The following is an 18,005-nucleotide window of genomic DNA, read 5'->3' on the forward strand; positions in this document are numbered from 1 at the left end:
ACTACGTCAAGACCCAAATCCGGCGGGTCTGCGAACGCTACTATTCTGACACAGCCACTTCGACCAGCTTCAACAACAGAGTATGCCCATACTGCTTGAATCCTTCTGGGGAGGACTGCCCTCGGCCAATTCAGGGGGCGAAAATCATATAACTAGTACAAATCATTCTGAAGGAATATTCTTTGCTATCGTGTAAACTACCCGGAGCGTAATGTACAAAGTTGCTCGGGTAATTTGCCGCGAGCACGAAGATTGATATAGAGCAAATAAGAAATTCCGGTAAGACTTCTCGAAATATGAAAAGAGGAAAGAAGAGAGAAGGAAAGCAGAAGAAGAAGATGAAGGGAGACTCTGATCTAGACGCTGCCGGGATGCAACTTTGTAGCCCTTGCCCTGCATCTTTCTCCCCCATCGTGATAGACGGTGAGGTAGCTGGTGCTAGTAGTTGAGCTCGCCCCCTCCGCCTCCATTTCCAGACACCTGATCAAGGTCTTCGTAGCTCTTCAAGCTGCGGCCCTGCACAGCTTCTCGGGGGCCGGCAGCAGCAGCGCCGGCTCCGTCTCCCCATCGGGATCCGCCGTTGCGGTTACGGCCGCCGCCTCCGTCCCAGCGTCCGCCTCCACGGCGTTCGTAGGGGCCGGAACGGTACCCGCCTCGCCCGCCAGACATCCCACCACGGCGGATCGGCCCTCCTGCGCGGTCATCGCCCATGGAGTTCCAGCCATTGGCTTGCATGCCGGCGAACAGCGAGGGGAAGCTGCCGGGGTTCATGGGGAATCCCGGCATGCCCATGACGCCATTCATGGAGAAGTTCTGCAGGTTGAAGCCGCGAGGGGTACCGGATGCCGACTGGCCGTTGGTAGGCGGGAAGTGGCCGTTGGAGTTTGCATCAGTGCGCGAGGGGGCAATGTGTGCTGGGTCTGACACGTAGGCGTTGATGAGCTCGAACTGGGATCAGGTTAGACAAAGATCGAGGCGCAACAGCAAGAGAGCGATGGGGTTCGTCAAACACGGAGCTTCCACATACCTCTTGCTTCAAGCCCTCCAGCCACTCCGTATGCCTCTTCTCCACGTGCTTCTTCCAAAAGTGGTCTTCCTTGAAGAGCTTGGTGCATTCTGGAACCTTGCATCTCCATTTATGCTCGTCCTCCTGCTTGACATACTTGGTCAATTCCTCGTCAATGGCTTCATCAACAGGCTTACCGCCAAGCTTGCGGATGTCGATCGACTCGGGCTCCAGGATCTGCATCAGCTTGTCCTCAAACGTCTTCACCCAATTGTAGGCGCGCAGAAGCTGTTGCTCAGACTTGGAAGATGTGTTGCGGAACTTCTTTTCTCCTTCGGCAACCTCACCGTCCACGTCATTCTCGGCTTCGTTTCGCTTCTTGTCTGGGAAAGGCTCTCCATTTGCGCTGGCCCTGGCAACGGCCCTGGCAGAAGACGAGAGAGTGCTCTGGGGACGGCGCAGATGTCCTCCTGCGCACTTGCGGGTGAGCTCGTGCACAGAGTCGCTCTCGAACACGCAGAAGAAACAGAAGTGGAAGACCCTGCGCAGATACTCGATCAGCAAGTCAAGCTGCTTCTTCTTCACCAGCAGATCCTCATCGTCGACTTCCTCGTCTTCCACAGCGCCCTCTTCCTCCTCCTCTTCTTCTCCATCCTCGTCCATCGCCTCGTCCATACCAGGTTCCCGAGTCTTGTTGACCTTCTTCGTTGGTGTGGGGGGGATGGCGGGCTGTAGCCGGCCGGCGTTCTTCAGGTCCTCAACCTTTTCTTCAATTTTCGGGATGGCCTGGAAGTCAGAGCCATACTCTTCTTCAAGTTTGTTGACCAGGCGCTGGACAAGACGGAGATCCTTTTCAATCCGCTCCGGAGCGGAGAACAAGTCCCAGAGGGCCTTCTTCCGCGGATGATGCGGTGGGTTGTGGACTCCAACGTGGCAGACAAAGTCACCCCTGACCTCGTCTTTGACCGTCTTGCCGTTGATAGCCTCGAGGGCCTTCTCCGCAGCAGAGACAGGAGGCGGCGGCGTCTTTATCGCCTCATCACCATCCTCGTCCTTGGGATTTGCCCGATCCATCGGCGGCGCGCTTTCCGAAGAGGGATGAAGCATAACCCATCCAATGCGGTGATATCTTTTGCTCGGATTCGGGTCGGACAGGGACAGCCACTTGAACCCACCCTCTTCCTCACCCAGATTCTCCTTGCAGAAAGCTTCTAGGTTTTGGCGGCTGACATGAGGGGCAATGGTCTTGATGAGCAGAGTGGGCTGGAACTGGTTCTCGTCGCGAATGTCAGCGCCGTTTACGGGGACCAGATCGCCGACTCCCAAGATTTCGTTAGCGGCCGTCGCCTCGCCCTCTTCTTTTTCAATCACACCACCAGCGCCGTTGCTCTCGCTCTTTGGAATTCCCTCGAGAGAAAACTCGTCAAAGGTGCCGGACTCCAAATCCTGCTCCCACTGACTGTAAGCCGCTCGTCGGAAATCTTGGAGCTTTGCCTTGAACTCGTCTCTGATCTCAGGGACATAGCGTTCCCTGAACCACTGCTCCTTCTTATGCTCCGCAACAAAGGCTCTGGCCATCTTGGCTTGAAGCTCTTCCTTGTATGCATCGTATGCCACTTGGATCTTGGCTTTCTCCTTCTCTCGCTCCTCTTGAGTCTCTCGAGCGCCTCTAGGTCTTTCAGGCTCTCGTCTCCGCCCAGTCCGCGCGCGCTCCTTCTCCTCCTTGATCTTTTCGTTCATTCTCCACCATTCGCCGAAATAGGAGAAACCAACTTGGTAAGGAAGCTTGGCTGGATCTTGCAGAGGATTGACGGCAATGCCGGATGATCCACTGTCCTGTCCAGGCACGTAGCGGTCGATATTTGCCGGCGGTGAGGTGATACGACGCCGATCATCTCTGTCTCGATCTCTGTCTCTGTCGTCTCGGCCGTCTCGGCCATCTCGACGAGGTCGCGGCTCGTACCGATCAACGGGAGGAGGGGACCGCGAACGTCTTCGGTCTCGGCGCTCATTGCCTGGAAACAGCAACAGTCAGCAAGCGGTCTCAACACTCAATAGCATTGATCTGATAAGACGAACCAGGAGACCTCGCGCGATAGAAGCCATCATTTCTATCTTCCCTAGTCCGAGATTCATCACGACCCCACGTTCTTTCGTTCGGCGAGCGGCCCGAGCCATCGCGGTAGGATGAGTAGGAGTCCATTGTTGCTGCTCACTTGGCTTGAGGACAAGTTGACCACGGAGACAGAGGATTGGTCCCAAAGTCAATTATCAGTCAATTGTCGTTGAGCATCAGAAGCATTGACATTGACGGCCCCTAAGGAGGAATCAACTGCAGGAGCGCCCTACTGGATGGCGGAAAACCGGCAGTTAGAAAAGACATTCTGACCCAATATTGGACAAGTGGACACGAAGAAAAAGAAAAAGAGAAAGAGAGAAGAGAGAAGTAGAACGAGAAGAAGAGAAGATGAGAAAGATATGGATAGCAGAGGAACAGATGCCAACTGATATAACAAAAGGAGGGCTCGACACGTAGGCTTCTTGGGAGGGCGAGAGGAGAGGCAGAGATAGATAAAAGAGAGAACAGAGGCAGACAATTGCCGGTTGCCGAGAGCTCGGCCACGGGACGGCAGGAGGGAGGACGATGCAGGAGAGAGGAAAAGAAGGGGAGCAGGGACGAGACGAGAATTGAGGCGTGACAAGAAAGGGATGACGAACTGAATTGATAAGCGCGGCTGAGGCTGGCGATTGCGCGACGGCGGTGATGCGCCTGGAGGATCGCGGAGTTGAGATGAAGAGGTTCAGGTTGCAGGTCGGAAGAGGCTGGAGGCCATGCTCAAACGAGGTGGAGCCGAAGACGGCCGCGACACGCGCACTCGGTGGAGAGGAGTGCGGCTGCGAGGGTCGCACTGTACAAGCGACACCTAACGGCTGCAATCGGGTTGGCCAAAAAGCCCTATGGGGCGGCGTCATCTGCCGGTGCACCGCTGGCCAGTAGGCGGCCGTTAGGCGGCGACACAGTGTAAGCGCTTCTCACTCGATACGGTATCACTCCGCTGGCGATACGAGTGGCCCGCCCACGCCTTATCTAATCAGGCCGGAGCTCCCTTGCTCCCCCAGAAGCTGGAGAGTGGCGATCTCCGATTCCGATTGCTGGCCGTCGCCGTACTAACAGACTGAATGTATGGGGTATGTGCATGTGCCCAACATCTCCCGGCCTCAGAGGCGTCATCTTGCTTACGACCAGGAGCCTGCATGTCTTCAATCGGCCGGCTATCGTACATACATGTACATGTATAGTATATATATATCTCTCTGACTCGCCATCTTGTCTCTCTCTCTTCCCTGCCGTTCCGCCTCCTCGACAGCCGCTCGCGTGCCCATAGGATGCAGCAATTGGAGCCATCATATCCAGATCCGGCCGTGGGAATTAGATGCCAGACGGGCTGACGCGAGACCAACTTCCAGGATGGAGCGGTTCAAGTACAACAGCGCGGTTGAGGCCTTCCGCGATGAGGAATATCCAATGCTGCAGGGTAAGCAAGCACCTCGACTCTCATGCCATGACACGACCTGATTCTGGAGACGTTTTCTGACATGTGGTGTGGTCATCTACGCATAGACTCCGTATATCTGGATCATGCCGGGTCTACGCTATGTTCAAAGTCTCTTATGGATGCGTTTGCCAAAGAGATGACCTCGGTGCTTTACGGGAACCCCCATTCCGGATCATCACCATCGCAGCGCTCTTCGTCACGGATTGACCAAGTGCGCGTCCGCCTTTTGGACTTTTTCAAGGCCGACCCTGATCAATATGATTTGGTCTTTGTGGCGAATGCAACCGCTGGCGTAAAGCTGGTGGTTGAGGGCATGAGGTCCTTGCCTGAGGGCTACGTGCTTGCCTATCATCAAGCCTGTCACACCAGTGTGGTAGGGGCAAGAGAAGAAGCACACGAAAGCGTCTGCCTCGACGACAGCGGAGTGCAGTCCTGGCTTGGCGGAAAGAGTCCATTCAAGCCGAAGACTGGTGGCTCTCCCGCAACGTTATTCGCCTATTCTGCCCAGTCTCATATGGACGGGAGGCGATATCCGCTGTCATGGGCGAAGCAGTTGAAGCACAGCGAGGCTCAATCTTCATCGCGGACGTTGGTCCTCTTGGATGTGGCATCCTTGAGTGCCACCTCCCAGCTAGACCTTTCCGACCCTCGGTTTGCTGCCGACTTTGTTGTCACAAGCTTGTACAAGATATTTGGATTCCCTGACTTGGGCGTTCTGCTGGTTCGTCGCTCTGCTGAGTCTGTATTCGACCGCCGAAGATATTTCGGGGGCGGCACGGTAGACGTCGTGCTCTGTGGAGACGAGCAGTGGCATGCTCCAAAGTCATACTCTCTTCACGAACGCCTGGAGGATGGGACTCTCCCTTTCCATAGCATCATCGCCACCGACATGGCGATATCGGCTCACCAACGGATGTTCGGCTCGATGGACCGGATCAGCGCTCACACGGCATATCTCAGCCGCGAGCTATGTCGAGGCCTGCATAGCTTACGGCACGCAAATGGGAGCCCTGTTTGCCACATTTATTCTGAGATACCAGACGATGCAACACCTGTGGAAGCTGGTCCGGTTGTCTCTTTCAACCTCAGGGATAGCCGTGGCTTGTGGATAGGACTTGCTGAGTTTGAGAAGCTGGCTGTTCTCAGGAAGATGCATATCAGAACAGGAGGCTTGTGCAGCCCTGCGGCGCTTGCGTCTGCCCTTGAACTGCAGCCTTGGGAGTTGAAGCGAAACCTTTCTGCTGGCATTCGCTGTGGTGAGGATGGTGACCGATGTACCAACAAGCCCACCGGCATCATACGTGCTAGTTTTGGGGCGATGAATACTCGATCGGACGTCTCTCGCTTCCTCGCCTTTGTGCAGGAATTCTTCGTTGAACAGAGCTTGAGAATACCCGGCGAGGTAAGCCCTACTTTGAGGTCGAAGCCGCCTAGTACGCCGTCAAACTTGCAGGTCAAGGCTATCACGGTGTATCCGATCAAGAGCTGTAGTGGCTACACGATTCCACCTGGAGTGTGCTGGGAGGTGAGGCCAGAAGGGCTTGCCTGGGATCGTGAATGGTGTCTGGTCCACCGAGGATCAGGCCAAGCTCTCAGCCAGAAACGGTACCCCCGAATGGCCCTCCTTCAACCTTTGCTGCTTTTCGACGAGAATGTGCTACGTGTGAAATACCGCGGCACAACCGCCAAAGGGCAACCTACCCAAGTGGACATCTCGCTATCCAACAATCCTTCTGACTATGACGTCGATTTTCGACAAACAAGCTCGAGGGTTTGTGGCGAGAACATCTCTGCGCACTCATATCTCTCCGAAGAGATCAACAGTTTCTTCAGCAACTCCTTGGGGGTTCCGTGTATGTTGGCAAGGTTTCCGGCGGGAGGACGTGGAGCCAGCAGCAGGCTCTCAAAGGCTCGATTGCAGAAGCACCAGAGGACCGAAAAGGCCCCAAGCGGACAGCCGTCTCCTTTCCCCGGCGTCCCATCTCCGCCCGACTCGGATTCGGAACAGCAAGTTCAGCCAGGGAAGATTTTACTTTCCAACGAGAGTCCGATGCTCATGATAAGCAGCTCGAGTGTGGAGATGCTGAACCAAGCCATCACCGAATCTGGAGCATCTGCCGTGGATGAATCCGTGTTTCGAGCAAATGTCGTAATTGAGGCCGTTCCAGGGCAGCGCAGTCCACCGCCTTACTCGGAGGATTCGTGGAGGAGGATCCGCATTGGAGACCATGGCTTCAAAATGTTGGGGGCCTGCCAGCGATGCCAGATGGTCTGTGTTGATCAAACGACTGGGGAGAGAAGGCAAGAGCCGTTTGTCACCCTGGCGAAAACAAGACGACTGAACGGCAAGGTCTACTTCGGTACACACATGCGGCACGAGCAGCTGGATGAGAGCGCAGAATCGGATGCCGTGAGGCCGACGATACAGGTTGGAGATGCAGTAGTTGTGGATGAGCAGGAGGAGGGGGAGGGAGCGGAAGAACGAGAGAACGCGGAGGGGGGAGCATCAAACGGAGCTTGAGAAGGGCGATGACCCGGATGCGAACTTTTCAGAGACACTTCGCAGAACACGGACACTTTCAAAGTGCAACATCGATATGCCTACGCTACCGGATGGTTCGTCTTGCAATAAAGTTAACGATGCGGAGTAAATTCCACGCCATGGCGCCGCCCAAATGGATGCTTAATTAGACGACGCCTTCGGAGAGCAGATGTTCACCGACTTGTGGCTTCTCCTTGCCGATATCCTCCCTTCATACCTAATTTAGAATCACAGCTTCTCTCGGTTCCCCGCAGCAGTATGGACCATTCCATTCCTCGTCTCTGTCCCCTGGCTGATGTAAGATGTCTCACCTGAGCTTCAGCCTCGTCTGGACCCGAAAGCAGTGGTGTCTTGGCCTTGCGGATTGCAGCTGGTGGCTGGAAGCCAACGACGGAACTGCATCCGTGGAGGCTCGCCAAATGTCTACTACGACCTGCAACAGACATCATCACCGCCATCGATGCGTCGGTTAACAACTAGTTACCTTTCGCGCACAGCCTCCTCCCTCCTCCGGGAACAATTGAAACCTTGCCATGATCCACCGAGCCGAGAGTCTTGACTGTTCCGGTCGCGCGGCGTCGTCCTCTTTGCAGAATCCGTGTGTGGTGTAAAGCTACTCGACTTTAGAGCCACACTCCGGCATGATTCCAACCTCTTTTGTGTTCGCTTGATGGCGCCCCCGTTGAAAGTTTCCGTGGTGGCTCCGAGTCTGCAGCCATTCGCGGAAAGGTCAATTGTGTCCGTCGTCTACAGAGTTTGATATCAATACGACTGGATTATGTCTCAGTTTGGCTAGGCATGGCACAGAGGACTGGCCTTGGTGGTCCTCCTTGGTGGCCCTCCTCAGGTATAAAGGGGGCGGTTCTCCCCCGTCGAAATGGATTCTGGCTCTACATTCCTCCTCACACACACTTGCCAACTCAACATTGTCGTATTCAAAGAAAGCGCAATGTTCAAACTCCTTTGCATTTGTTTGCCCCTGTTGGCGAGAGTGGCGGTGGCTGTCCCAGCTACACTCAGTGAAAGATGTGATGATCCGAATCCATCACCTTTCGCCGAGCCTGCGGCAGCCACCTCGAGCGGTCCTCTGCCGTTCGACACAGAGACGGGCGATGTAGAGCACATCCACCTAGAGCCGTTCGATGCAGTGCCAGTCGGACCCGAGCCTGTCGACTCATGGGTCAGCATCGAGGACGGACACGGCTCGGAGGTGGTGGGACCGTCGCGGAAGAAAAACGTCGTCTACTTTGCCGACTGGTGAGTTCTCCGCACTTTGATGAATCGAAAGTCGTGCTCAGGTGAGGATACTGACAAGGTCATAGGAGTATCTACGACGCAGCTTTTCTGCCTCAGCAGCTCCCGGCAGAGGACATCACGCACTTGCTGTACGCATTTGCGGGGATCGCAGACGATGGATCTGTGTAAGTGCCGTCAACTTTCTGCCCCGGTTCGGAAGTGCCATTGTTTGCTGACAAGACATGCAACAGCATCTCGATGGATCCTTGGGCAGACGAGGAGAAGATGCTCTCCGTTCCTGGAAGAAACGATTCCCAGGGCCCCGGCGATGTTCACGGGGCAGTGGAGCAGGTCTTCTTGCTCAAGAAGAGGCATCGTCATATGAAGACGTTGCTGTCCATCGGCGGCTGGAACATGTCGCAGTCGGGCAAGTTCGGGCCCGTCCTCAACACAAGCGAGGGCCGAACACGCTTCGCCAAGACGGCGGTCAACCTGCTCGCCAACTGGGGACTCGACGGCATTGACATTGACTACGAGTACCCCATCAACGAGCACGATGCCCGGACGTTCGTCGACCTGCTGAGGGAGTGTCGAAAGGCCTTGGATGAGTACGCGAGCCTCCACAGCCAGCGGTATCACTACCTCCTTACCGCGGCGGTGTCTGCTGCACAGCAGCACTACAAGTGGCTGGACATGCCCGCGATCGATCGATATCTCGACGCGTGGCATCTGATGGCCTACGACTACGCCGGCAGCTGGGACGACGAGACGGGGGACCAGTCCAACGTCTTCCATGACGAGGCGAACCCGAGCAGGACCAAGTCCAACTCCGACCAGGCAGTGAACGACTACGTTGCCGCGGGCGTCAACCCCGAGAAGATCATCCTCGGCATCCCCCTCTACGGCCGCTCGTTCCTGAACACGGACGGGCCCGGCAAGCCGTACAAGGGCGTCGGGCGGGGATCGATCGAGAAGGGGGTCTGGCTGTACCGCGACCTGCCGCGGCCCGGCGCCGTCGTCGACGTCAACCGAAAGACCATTGCCGCCTACAGCTACGACAACGCGACCAGGGAGCTCGTCACGTACGACAACATGGAGACGACGACGCTCAAGGCGGAGTACCTCGTCGACAAGGGCCTCGGCGGCGCCGTCTTCTGGGAGGCGTCGGGCGACCGCCAGGGAGACGAGAGCCTGGTCAGGGCTGTGGCGAGGAAGATGCGCCACCTCGACAATTCCATGAACATGCTGAGCTATCCCCAGAGTCACTACAGCAATATTCGGAATGCGACGAGGTGGTGATGTTCTTCTTCTTCTTCTCGGTTGGCGTGAGTGCTGGTCTGTTCGTTTGGCTGTTCGTTTGGCTGGTCCGGCTTTTCCATCGTCTTGTGTGGCGTTTTCTGGCTTGGTTGCTCGTAGAGGTTTGGCTTCGGTTGCTCATAGCTTGGGAATTGGCGATGCATTGTTTAGAGCAGTTGGACTGGGAGGTTCAAAGTAGCGACGATACGATACCCGATCCCTTTGGATCAAGTTTTGGATACATACACCTACATAGGCATAGCTACACTTCGTTTAATACTTAGTATCCTGACATCTACTCAACATGTCCTGTTCCCCCGACCCAGCAAGCCACAAATTGCCCAACTCCTACCTTTTAAGTAGGCGAAGTTCCCGAGGTGGCTTTTTTTTTTGAGCCCAATGTCTGCTCAGGGGCTTCGATCGGCAACGCCGTCAATCGACGTTGAAAGATTTAAACTCTTTGCCGAATCTCATAACCTCCTTTCTCCTCCTTTCGGCCGTTTCCTTTCTTTTTTCCTTTAACGAAAATGAAGGGAAAGACGAGAAGATTCGGCTGGGAGTTGTAGCTGATGCTGTTGGCTTGGGCTTCGTCTTCTCACGTTTTTTTTTTTTCCTCGGCTGGACTTGTTTCGTCGAGACATTTTCCCCAATATGAAAGGGGGGCTTGAAGTAGGATAAAAGTCAAGGAAGGTTCGGGAACGGAAAAGGTGTGAGAAGGCTGTTTGCGATCTTGAAGTTGGAGAACTTGAGTTGGTTCAACGATAGGGGCTGGTCATGGAATGGCGAGATACGGAAATCTGAGCTGCGTTTCTGACGAGTCTCCCGTATCGCGGGCGTCTACCCCCTTTTATCCTACCCAACAAGACTTCTCAAGGAAACATAAAGTAAGAAAAAAGGGGTATCATAAAGGATTCACTGCAAACGGATGGAACATCACTTAGCAACAAACCAAACCATTCATCCCATTCGAGAGGGTTCAGGGGCTGAATATCACCAAACCTCAGGTTCTTCCATCTCAAGACATACACAACACAATCTCCCTTCCCCCTGAACAGAACAGTGTAAAAAAGCAGCGGCACCAGCAGCAAAGTCTCTTGTGCAAAAACCAGCAAGGCAATTGCCTTTGTCTAGACGTAATCCTTTTTTTCTCTTCCCAATTTCCTACCTAATCAAGACAAAACTACAAATACACCCAGCACTCAAAAACAAAAATTACATGCCATCCTGGTTTTGTCCATCCCCGGGGGTATGAGAAGCGTCAACGCCGTGAAAGGCATCTCCAAACGCCGAGTCCTCCATGTCCATCTGCAGATCCAGACCGTCGCCGAGTCCGCCCGCCGAGCCGTCGAGCTCAGGGGCGTCGTATCCCGCCAGAGCATCGCCTGCCGTGTCCAGGTCGCCGAGGGAGCTAAAGTCGTTTTGGTCAAAGGACACAGAACCTCCCTCCGTGACCGCGGGAGTGGCTGCTGCTGAGGGCGCTTTCGTGGTCGCTGCCGGTGTTGATGCTTTAGCTTCGTCGCCCTCCGTAACGGTAGCGGGAGCGGAAGCAGCGGCAGGAGGCGCAGTAGCAGGAGAGGCAGAAGCAGGAGCAGCAGCAGGAGCAGCAGCAGTGACGGTGGAAGCATCATTAGGAGGTTGAGTCGTTGTCGCTGTCGTTGCCGTGGTCGTAGTCTGAGCCGCATCGTTAGCCGTTGCCTTGTCGTCATCCTTGGGCACCACAATCCAATCCCCGCTACCAGTGCCATGATCGGGCGTTGTTCGTACCTCGTTCTCGGCCGCACTATCGGTTCCGCCCATCTCGACGTCTCCCGACGGCTGCGGTGGAGCAGCGGGTGCGGGCACGGAGGCAGAAGTAGAAGCAGAAGTGGACGCAGGTACTGGCGCTGGCGAGGCGGCATTTGCAGTCTGTGATGGAGTGGCTGCGTTGGACGGACCAGCAGATGGATGGGCTTGGGGCGTCGGGAAGTTGTTCACCGGCGTCGATGCTGCGGAGAAGCCAGTGTGCATCTGGTCCAGCAGTCCGGATGCCGTGTCACCCATGTCCATGTCGGTTTCGCCCATCAGTGCGCCGCTTGCTTGAGAGCCCGCCCGCGACGGCTGCCGCGAGAGCTCCGCTGTTGAGCCCGGGGCGGGAGGCTCAGGGGCAGGGGCTTGGTAGCCGCCATCCTGGATGCGCTTGGAGAGCGGCAGGCTGACAATCTTTCGGCCCAGCGATGCCTCGACCTCTTGCACGATCTGATCGATGGAGTGCTTGGAAACATGATGACGGCCGGTGGGCTCCTCCTCGGACTGGTGTTTTGAGTGAGGCCCGTCCATGATGGACCTCAGCTCCCTCTCCTTTGTCTTGAGCAGCGAGTGTTCCCTCAGCGCAGCCATTGCCTTCTGATGCTCCTCTTCCATTTTCCGCATCTCGGCCTCGGTCGAGCTGACATAGTTGTCGACGCGCTTGCGGAACTCATCCGCTTGTCCAGGGTCCAGACGCCCGATATATGCCTTCTCAGGGGCCTGGCTGTATGCCTCGCCACCCTGAGCAGTGAAGATGCCCTCTGTCAGGGACGCCAGCTCGCCCTTGAGGCCCAGCCCCAGGTCTGCTGGCGTGATCTGGCCTATCCTGTACGCAGAAGAGAGAATCTCCTCCATCCACTCGTGGTTCTGCTGGTAACGGCTCATGGAAATCTCCCTCGGTGTCAAGTGATCAAACATGTCTCCCCTCGAAATGTCCTCGTCATCGTCAAAGGCAGCGTCGACGGGCGGCATCCCCGGCGGCAGCGCGGCTTGCTGAGCCTGGGCCTGGGCCTGAGCCTGGTTATGGCGAACCCTCTTTGGGGGGGGACCCGGTGCCGGCGGCTGAGCAGGGTATGCCATCTGCTGAGGCACGCCTCGAGGATTCATCTGGGGCCCCATCTGCTGACGAGTGAGCTCTGGCAGCGAGGGCCAGTTGACCCTGTCTGACAGCATGAACTCCTTGCGGCGGATCTGGCCTGCTCTTTGAAGGAAGTGGCGCTGTTGCATGATCTGGTTCACCCGATCGTCGTACGGGATCATGGCGACGGGGATACGATCGTTCATCTCCGCGGGGCCGTAGTGCACAATGAACAGGTTGGGATCTGGCTGCGGGGGGTTGGGGTGTCCGGGGACGGGAACGAGTCGGAACCGCCTTCGAGCGTGGAGGGCGAACTGCTCGCCGGGGATATATCCGGCCTTGAGGTAGTATATCTCGAGCATCTGCAATCAGTGTCAGCCAGTGTCCAAGGGCAATTCACCACGGCTCAATGCTCTCGAGGCAGGCAGAGAGAACGAGGGAGAAAAAGACCAACCAATCCATTGCCCAGGTCATGCTTGTAGATTTGCTCGGGCGGCGCCCAGACGAAGCCATCCGTGGCGAAGTTGGTCCCCAGCCGCGAGAGGGGCTGCCATGTCAACAGGATGGTGCCGTCAGCGGGCTTGTCGAGATACGTCCAGAAGAAAGGCGCCTGGTCTCTGGCGATCTGAGGGGCAGCCATGAGCCACTTGGCAACCTCGTTGAAGTCGAGCCGGGGGATCGCTGGGTATCGGTACGACGAGATGAGGTGGACGTGTGGCATCTGGTTTTCCGTTGTGTCAGCAGCAGAATCAGCGTGGCATAGCGACGGCTCGCAGAGTCGCATAACGAGGGGGACTCACAAGGTCCTGGGGGACGCTGTTGCTGGGATTGGGTTGCGCCATGCTTGCGGCTGTCGATTGCATTGGATTCCCTTGGTGGTTTTCTGAAAGTAGGAGGCGGAAGCTATTGATTCTGCGGCGGGGACAGCTACTCTATCGCAGCTCAAGACATCCAAGTCGTATTGAGAAGAGTAAGCAGAATAAAGGAAGAATGGTAATTATTAAAGCACCCGCGAGATGCTATCGCGAGCTGCAGTTTGGCAGTAGTTCGGCCGGTCAATCCGGGACAATGTCCAATGCGCACCGCGCGACACGTGATCGAGCGCCGCCTAAGAATTCCGGGGAAATGATGCCGACGACGCAGATGCAACGGCCGGGGACTGCGACGAAGCGAAGATGCAGAGCGTGAGGATGCGAGAGGGTGCGGCTGTCGTCTGGAGTCGCGCGAAACCCGAATTTGTCGCGACGAGGCTGGACAAAGGGCGAGGGCCAATGGGACGACAACATTGGGCGCAAGAGTGGGTCTGCCTCTCGCTGAGATTCCAAGGTACACGCAAGGCACCAAGTCCAGACACGGTACGATCATGTACTGCTACTACCTTACCCACTACCTACCAACAACAGACATCTCTTATAATCGAACTTCACAGCAATTTCGCATTATTCGGGTACTGCAGCGGCTGATATTCTACATCATTGAGGATTGAACATGCTTGCCTCGAGGTCTCGGCACGTCAACCACATGCCCCTCTAAAGCACCCTCGTTCTAGTACAATCTCCAACAAGAAAATACTAGACTTACTGACAACTGTTTACGGTGCCTTGGCACACACCAGCCGCAATTGATTCGGAACCCCTTGGTAATAACTTTTACTGCTTTTTGAATTCGCACTACGAACCTAATTATCCCTTTTTATGTAACATTATCATTGCTATTCATACCCAACTTTGACTGATTTCCCCCCAACCCGTTTCTAGCCAAGCAACTTTATGCCTGGTATGTTGAGGCAGAAACGTTGCCACCACGGCCGGTCCAGTTGACGTGGATGTCCTTGCCCTCGGGGTACTTGTCTGAGGCGTGCTCGGGCTTGATGTGGAAAGTGTGGGCGCCAAAGTAGTCACGCTGGGCCTGCAGCAGGTTGGCGGGGAGGTCCTTGGTGCGGTAGCCGTCGAACCACGACAGGGCGGTGCTGAAGGCGGGAGTGGGGATACCCAGCTCGGCGGCCTGGGCAACGACGGCTCTCCAGCCGGGCTGGGCCTTGTGGATGGCGTCGTTGAAGAAGTTGTCGAAGAGCAGGTTCTTCAGGTCAGGCTCGTTGCGGTAAGCAGAGGTGATGTCCTTGAGGAAGACGGATCGGATGATGCAGCCACCGCGCCACATGAGGGCGATGGAGGGCTTGTTGAGCTTCCAGTTGAACTCGCGGGCAGCCTGTCGGAAATCGCGGGATTAGCTCGGGTCTACGAGATCATGGCAAGGGGTACCGAGATATGCTTACCTCCTGCATGAGCATGAAGCCCTGGGCGTAGGAGATGATCTTGGAGGCGTACAGGGCCTGCTCGAGGTCCTCGAGGAACTGCTCCTTGTTGCCCTCGAACTTGCCGCTGCCACGGGCGACGTATCGGAGCTTGGTGGAGGCCAGGGTACGCTCGTCCTTGATGCCGGACAGGCATCGGGCCAGGACAGCCTCGGCGATGAGGGTGACGGGCATGCCGAGGTCGAGGGCGTTGATGGCGGTCCACTTGCCGGTTCCCTTCTGGCCAGCCTTGTCCAGAATCTTGTCAACCAGAGGGGTGCCATCGTCGTCGTTGAAGTACAGGATGTCGCGGGTGATTTCAATCAGGAACGAGTCCAAAACGCCCTTGTTCCACTTGGCGAAGACGTCACCAATCTCCTTGCTGGAGAGACCAAGACCGCGCTTCATGATGTCATAAGCCTATGAGAAAAGCTCATGTTAGCCCACGAACCAACAGCCGTAATCCATATGCCAGCCAGCCAGCCTGGCATGTGTCTCTAGTGGAATCGAAATACTATTCAGCCAAGCGCTTACCTCGCAGATGAGCTGCATGTCACCGTACTCGATACCGTTGTGAACCATCTTGACGTAGTGACCAGCACCCTCGTCGCCGACCCACTCGCAGCAGGCCTCGCCGTCGCTCTTGGCAGCGATGGCCTGGAAGATGTCCTTGATGTAGGGCCAGGCCTCCTCGTTACCACCGGGCATGAGAGAGGGGCCGTATCGGGCACCCTCCTCGCCGCCGGAAACACCGGAGCCGACGAATCGGATCTTCTTGGCGGCCAGCTCCTTGGTGCGGCGGTTGGAGTCGGGGAAGTGGGAGTTGCCACCGTCGATGATGATGTCGCCCTCGTCGAGGAGGGGCAGCAGGCGCTGGATCCACTCGTCAACGGGCTTGCCGGCCTGGACGAGGAGCATGATGCGGCGGGGCGACTTGAGCTTGCTGATGAACTCCTTGTCGTCGTGGGCGCCGACAATGGACTTGCCCTTGGCCTCGTTGGCCAGGAAGTTGTCGACCTTGGAAACGGTTCGGTTGTAGGCGCAGATGGTGAAGCCGTTGTCAGCCATGTTGAGGATCAGGTTCTGTCCCCTGGAGAGCGTGTGTGTCAGCGGTTACGGCGGCCAACGAAGACCGGAATCGGGGGAGGATTTCCAGATTGGATTGGTTTGCAACTTACATGACAGCAAGGCCGATGAGGCCCAGATCCGCGCTTGGAACATTGTCAGCATTTCTTGAAGCTTGGCCGGCAGAGGAGGAGTCAGGTTCCGAGGCGCCGCCAAGCACGATGTTGGCGAGGCGAGCGCTGCCTCAGGACTATGAGCAGGGTACATGAAAGTGAAGGAAACGGAGCTCTAAGAGTGATACAGCTCGGGAAAGGATGCAGAAACAGGGAGAACAGAGGAGGGGAGAGTCGACTGAGGGAGGCTGAACAGCAGCAAGCAGCAAGCACGGAGCACGGAGCTTGGAGCAAGCCAACAGCGCGCAGCAGTACCACCAGTACCAGCAGCAGCAGCAGCAGCAGCAGCAGCAACAGCAGCAACAGCAGCAAACAGCCTCCAGTCGCGTCACCGCCTCTCCCGTCGTCCCAAGCTCAAGAGCTCTCAACACCAGCCAAGAGGCCACGATGCCGTCGCCTCTGTGCGGGAATTGAGGTCATCCAGAGGTAATGAGCTGGGCTTTTTCGGGGCGGGGTGGTGGGGTAACAGCTGAGGGAGTGAGGGGTGAAGCAAGAGAGCGAGGCTGACTTACACAGGGCCAGACATGGTGAGAGGATTTGGCGGGAGAGCAAAAAGGGTACTGGTATTGATTTGATATTTCAAAAAAGAAGCACGTCAGCAAGGACAAGCAAAGTTGGGGATGATGAGGAAGAAAGAGAAGAGAGAAGGGAAGAGGGAGCAGCAGTCCAGGGCGGATAGGGAGGGACGGCGTAAGTAAATATAGTGGGATAGTGGGATGCACGTAGTGGCACATAGTGGGAACACGGGGGGCCGGAACGGGGATCCATCGCTCAACCATCCAACCATGCCGTCAACCTGGGCTGGCAGCGCCGCCCAGCAGCGCCCAGGAGACGCTTTTGGTTTTGGTTCTTCAGGCCTCGTCTCGTCTCCCGGCAGGTGAGGAAAAGCGGGCGGGGCGGCGGCTGATTGGGCGAGGGCGCTGCATCGTCATCGCTGCTCTTTTACCTCGCGCAAACTTCTAACCATTCTCCAACGCTAGCTGTGTTTTACTTGTACCTCAGCCTCGACAACGGGCGAGGGTTATTGCTGTACCTTGCTACTACCCAGGTATGGTCATCAATACACAATACAACTTTTTGATCCAGGTTCCTTGATATCCAGGAGACCATAAAACCATAGGCATAACCTGGGGGGCTGACCTTTCCATTGCAAAAGTCTCACGCCTGGCTTAGCAAGCATCGTGGAACGGTACTCTCCGAAGCCGCAAGCCATGAGGGATGATACACATCCTAGCAAAGAACCATTCATCAAGGCCCTCACGCAAGGCAAAGACACCAATAACTGCTTCGGGACAATCATCTGAGCGCAGTGCCAGGCCCATCGTATCTGCCCGCCCCACCCCCCGCGGCAAGCATGATACATTCATACATATATCGCCTCTCCCATGGCCGGCTGCTTCGGGTTTGGGTGCCAGCTTAGCATACAGGAACTTGTCGTAGTCATCAATTACATACCTGCGTGTAATAAGCCATGGCGTGGCTACAGGGGCTTTGGGTAGTATTTTAAGCTTGAGTCAATCCAGCTACTATAACATACCGTTAGGTACGAGCACTGCTTACAGTGCTGCTTGTCTTGCCTTAGTGAGCAGCTTCATCAGTAACAAGGATACCAGAGCAACAAGACGGGCGAAGGAGTTTCAGACGAAGAGAGAGCATTGAGCAACAAGCATGTCTATATGCTACAAACACTACAAGCCTCAGATGACCCCAGCGGCCATCTCGACTCTTACAAGACAAGGTAGTCCAGCTTGGTGAGACGCCGTGCCCTTTCAAAGGAGTCGCCATCCGGCACCCCGACTCTCGAAAGCACTCGCTTGTCGCGAATACGGAGTCATAGCACGGGTAATGCCGCGCATGAACCAAGGAGAACAGAGAGGCAAAATCAGAAAAAAATAGGGAAAGTTCCATGCATTCCTCTTCTTCATCATTATTAACGCGGCCACCTGCAAGTCAGTCAGTCAGGCCAGTTCTTCC

The 18,005-nt window shown here is 56.0% G+C and overlaps 5 protein-coding genes across 5 annotated transcripts; 2 read left to right on the forward strand and 3 right to left on the reverse strand.

Annotated features, from left to right (window-relative positions):
- Positions 1-438: 438 nt before the first annotated feature.
- BBK36DRAFT_1140922 (hypothetical protein) lies at positions 439-3,209 on the reverse strand (the record flags this gene model as incomplete). Its single annotated transcript, XM_024893414.1, has 3 exons — positions 439-948; positions 1,028-3,021; positions 3,086-3,209. 3 exons carry the CDS (start codon positions 3,207-3,209, stop codon positions 439-441), a joined length of 2,628 nt encoding a protein of 875 aa, XP_024750491.1.
- Positions 3,210-4,475: 1,266 nt separating this feature from the next.
- BBK36DRAFT_1159108 (PLP-dependent transferase) lies at positions 4,476-7,084 on the forward strand (the record flags this gene model as incomplete). The annotated part of the gene is made up of 2 exons (XM_024894168.1): positions 4,476-4,542; positions 4,629-7,084. The coding sequence occupies 2 exons, from the start codon at positions 4,476-4,478 to the stop codon at positions 7,082-7,084; spliced, it is 2,523 nt and encodes an 840-aa protein (XP_024750492.1).
- A 970-nt stretch (positions 7,085-8,054) lies between these two features.
- On the forward strand, positions 8,055-9,640 carry BBK36DRAFT_1118428 (glycoside hydrolase family 18 protein; the record flags this gene model as incomplete). The annotated part of the gene is made up of 3 exons (XM_024890477.1): positions 8,055-8,362; positions 8,428-8,526; positions 8,593-9,640. 3 exons carry the CDS (start codon positions 8,055-8,057, stop codon positions 9,638-9,640), a joined length of 1,455 nt encoding a protein of 484 aa, XP_024750493.1.
- A 1,209-nt stretch (positions 9,641-10,849) lies between these two features.
- On the reverse strand, positions 10,850-13,342 carry BBK36DRAFT_1199837 (DUF1750-domain-containing protein; the record flags this gene model as incomplete). Its single annotated transcript, XM_024897103.1, has 5 exons — positions 10,850-11,158; positions 11,441-11,442; positions 11,572-12,862; positions 12,955-13,221; positions 13,301-13,342. The coding sequence occupies 5 exons, from the start codon at positions 13,340-13,342 to the stop codon at positions 10,850-10,852; spliced, it is 1,911 nt and encodes a 636-aa protein (XP_024750494.1).
- An 824-nt stretch (positions 13,343-14,166) lies between these two features.
- On the reverse strand, positions 14,167-16,634 carry BBK36DRAFT_1132094 (6-phosphogluconate dehydrogenase, decarboxylating). The gene is made up of 5 exons (XM_024892022.1): positions 16,544-16,634; positions 15,972-16,097; positions 15,328-15,883; positions 14,776-15,213; positions 14,167-14,708 (listed from the first exon to the last, which is right to left on the reverse strand). Exons 1-5 carry the CDS (start codon positions 16,555-16,557, stop codon positions 14,268-14,270), a joined length of 1,575 nt encoding a protein of 524 aa, XP_024750495.1. The 5' UTR covers positions 16,558-16,634; the 3' UTR covers positions 14,167-14,267.
- Between the last annotated feature and the right edge of the window lie 1,371 nt (positions 16,635-18,005).

Source organism: Trichoderma citrinoviride (genome assembly GCF_003025115.1).
Source record: "Trichoderma citrinoviride strain TUCIM 6016 unplaced genomic scaffold BBK36scaffold_6, whole genome shotgun sequence".
Lineage (NCBI taxonomy): Eukaryota > Fungi > Ascomycota > Sordariomycetes > Hypocreales > Hypocreaceae > Trichoderma > Trichoderma citrinoviride.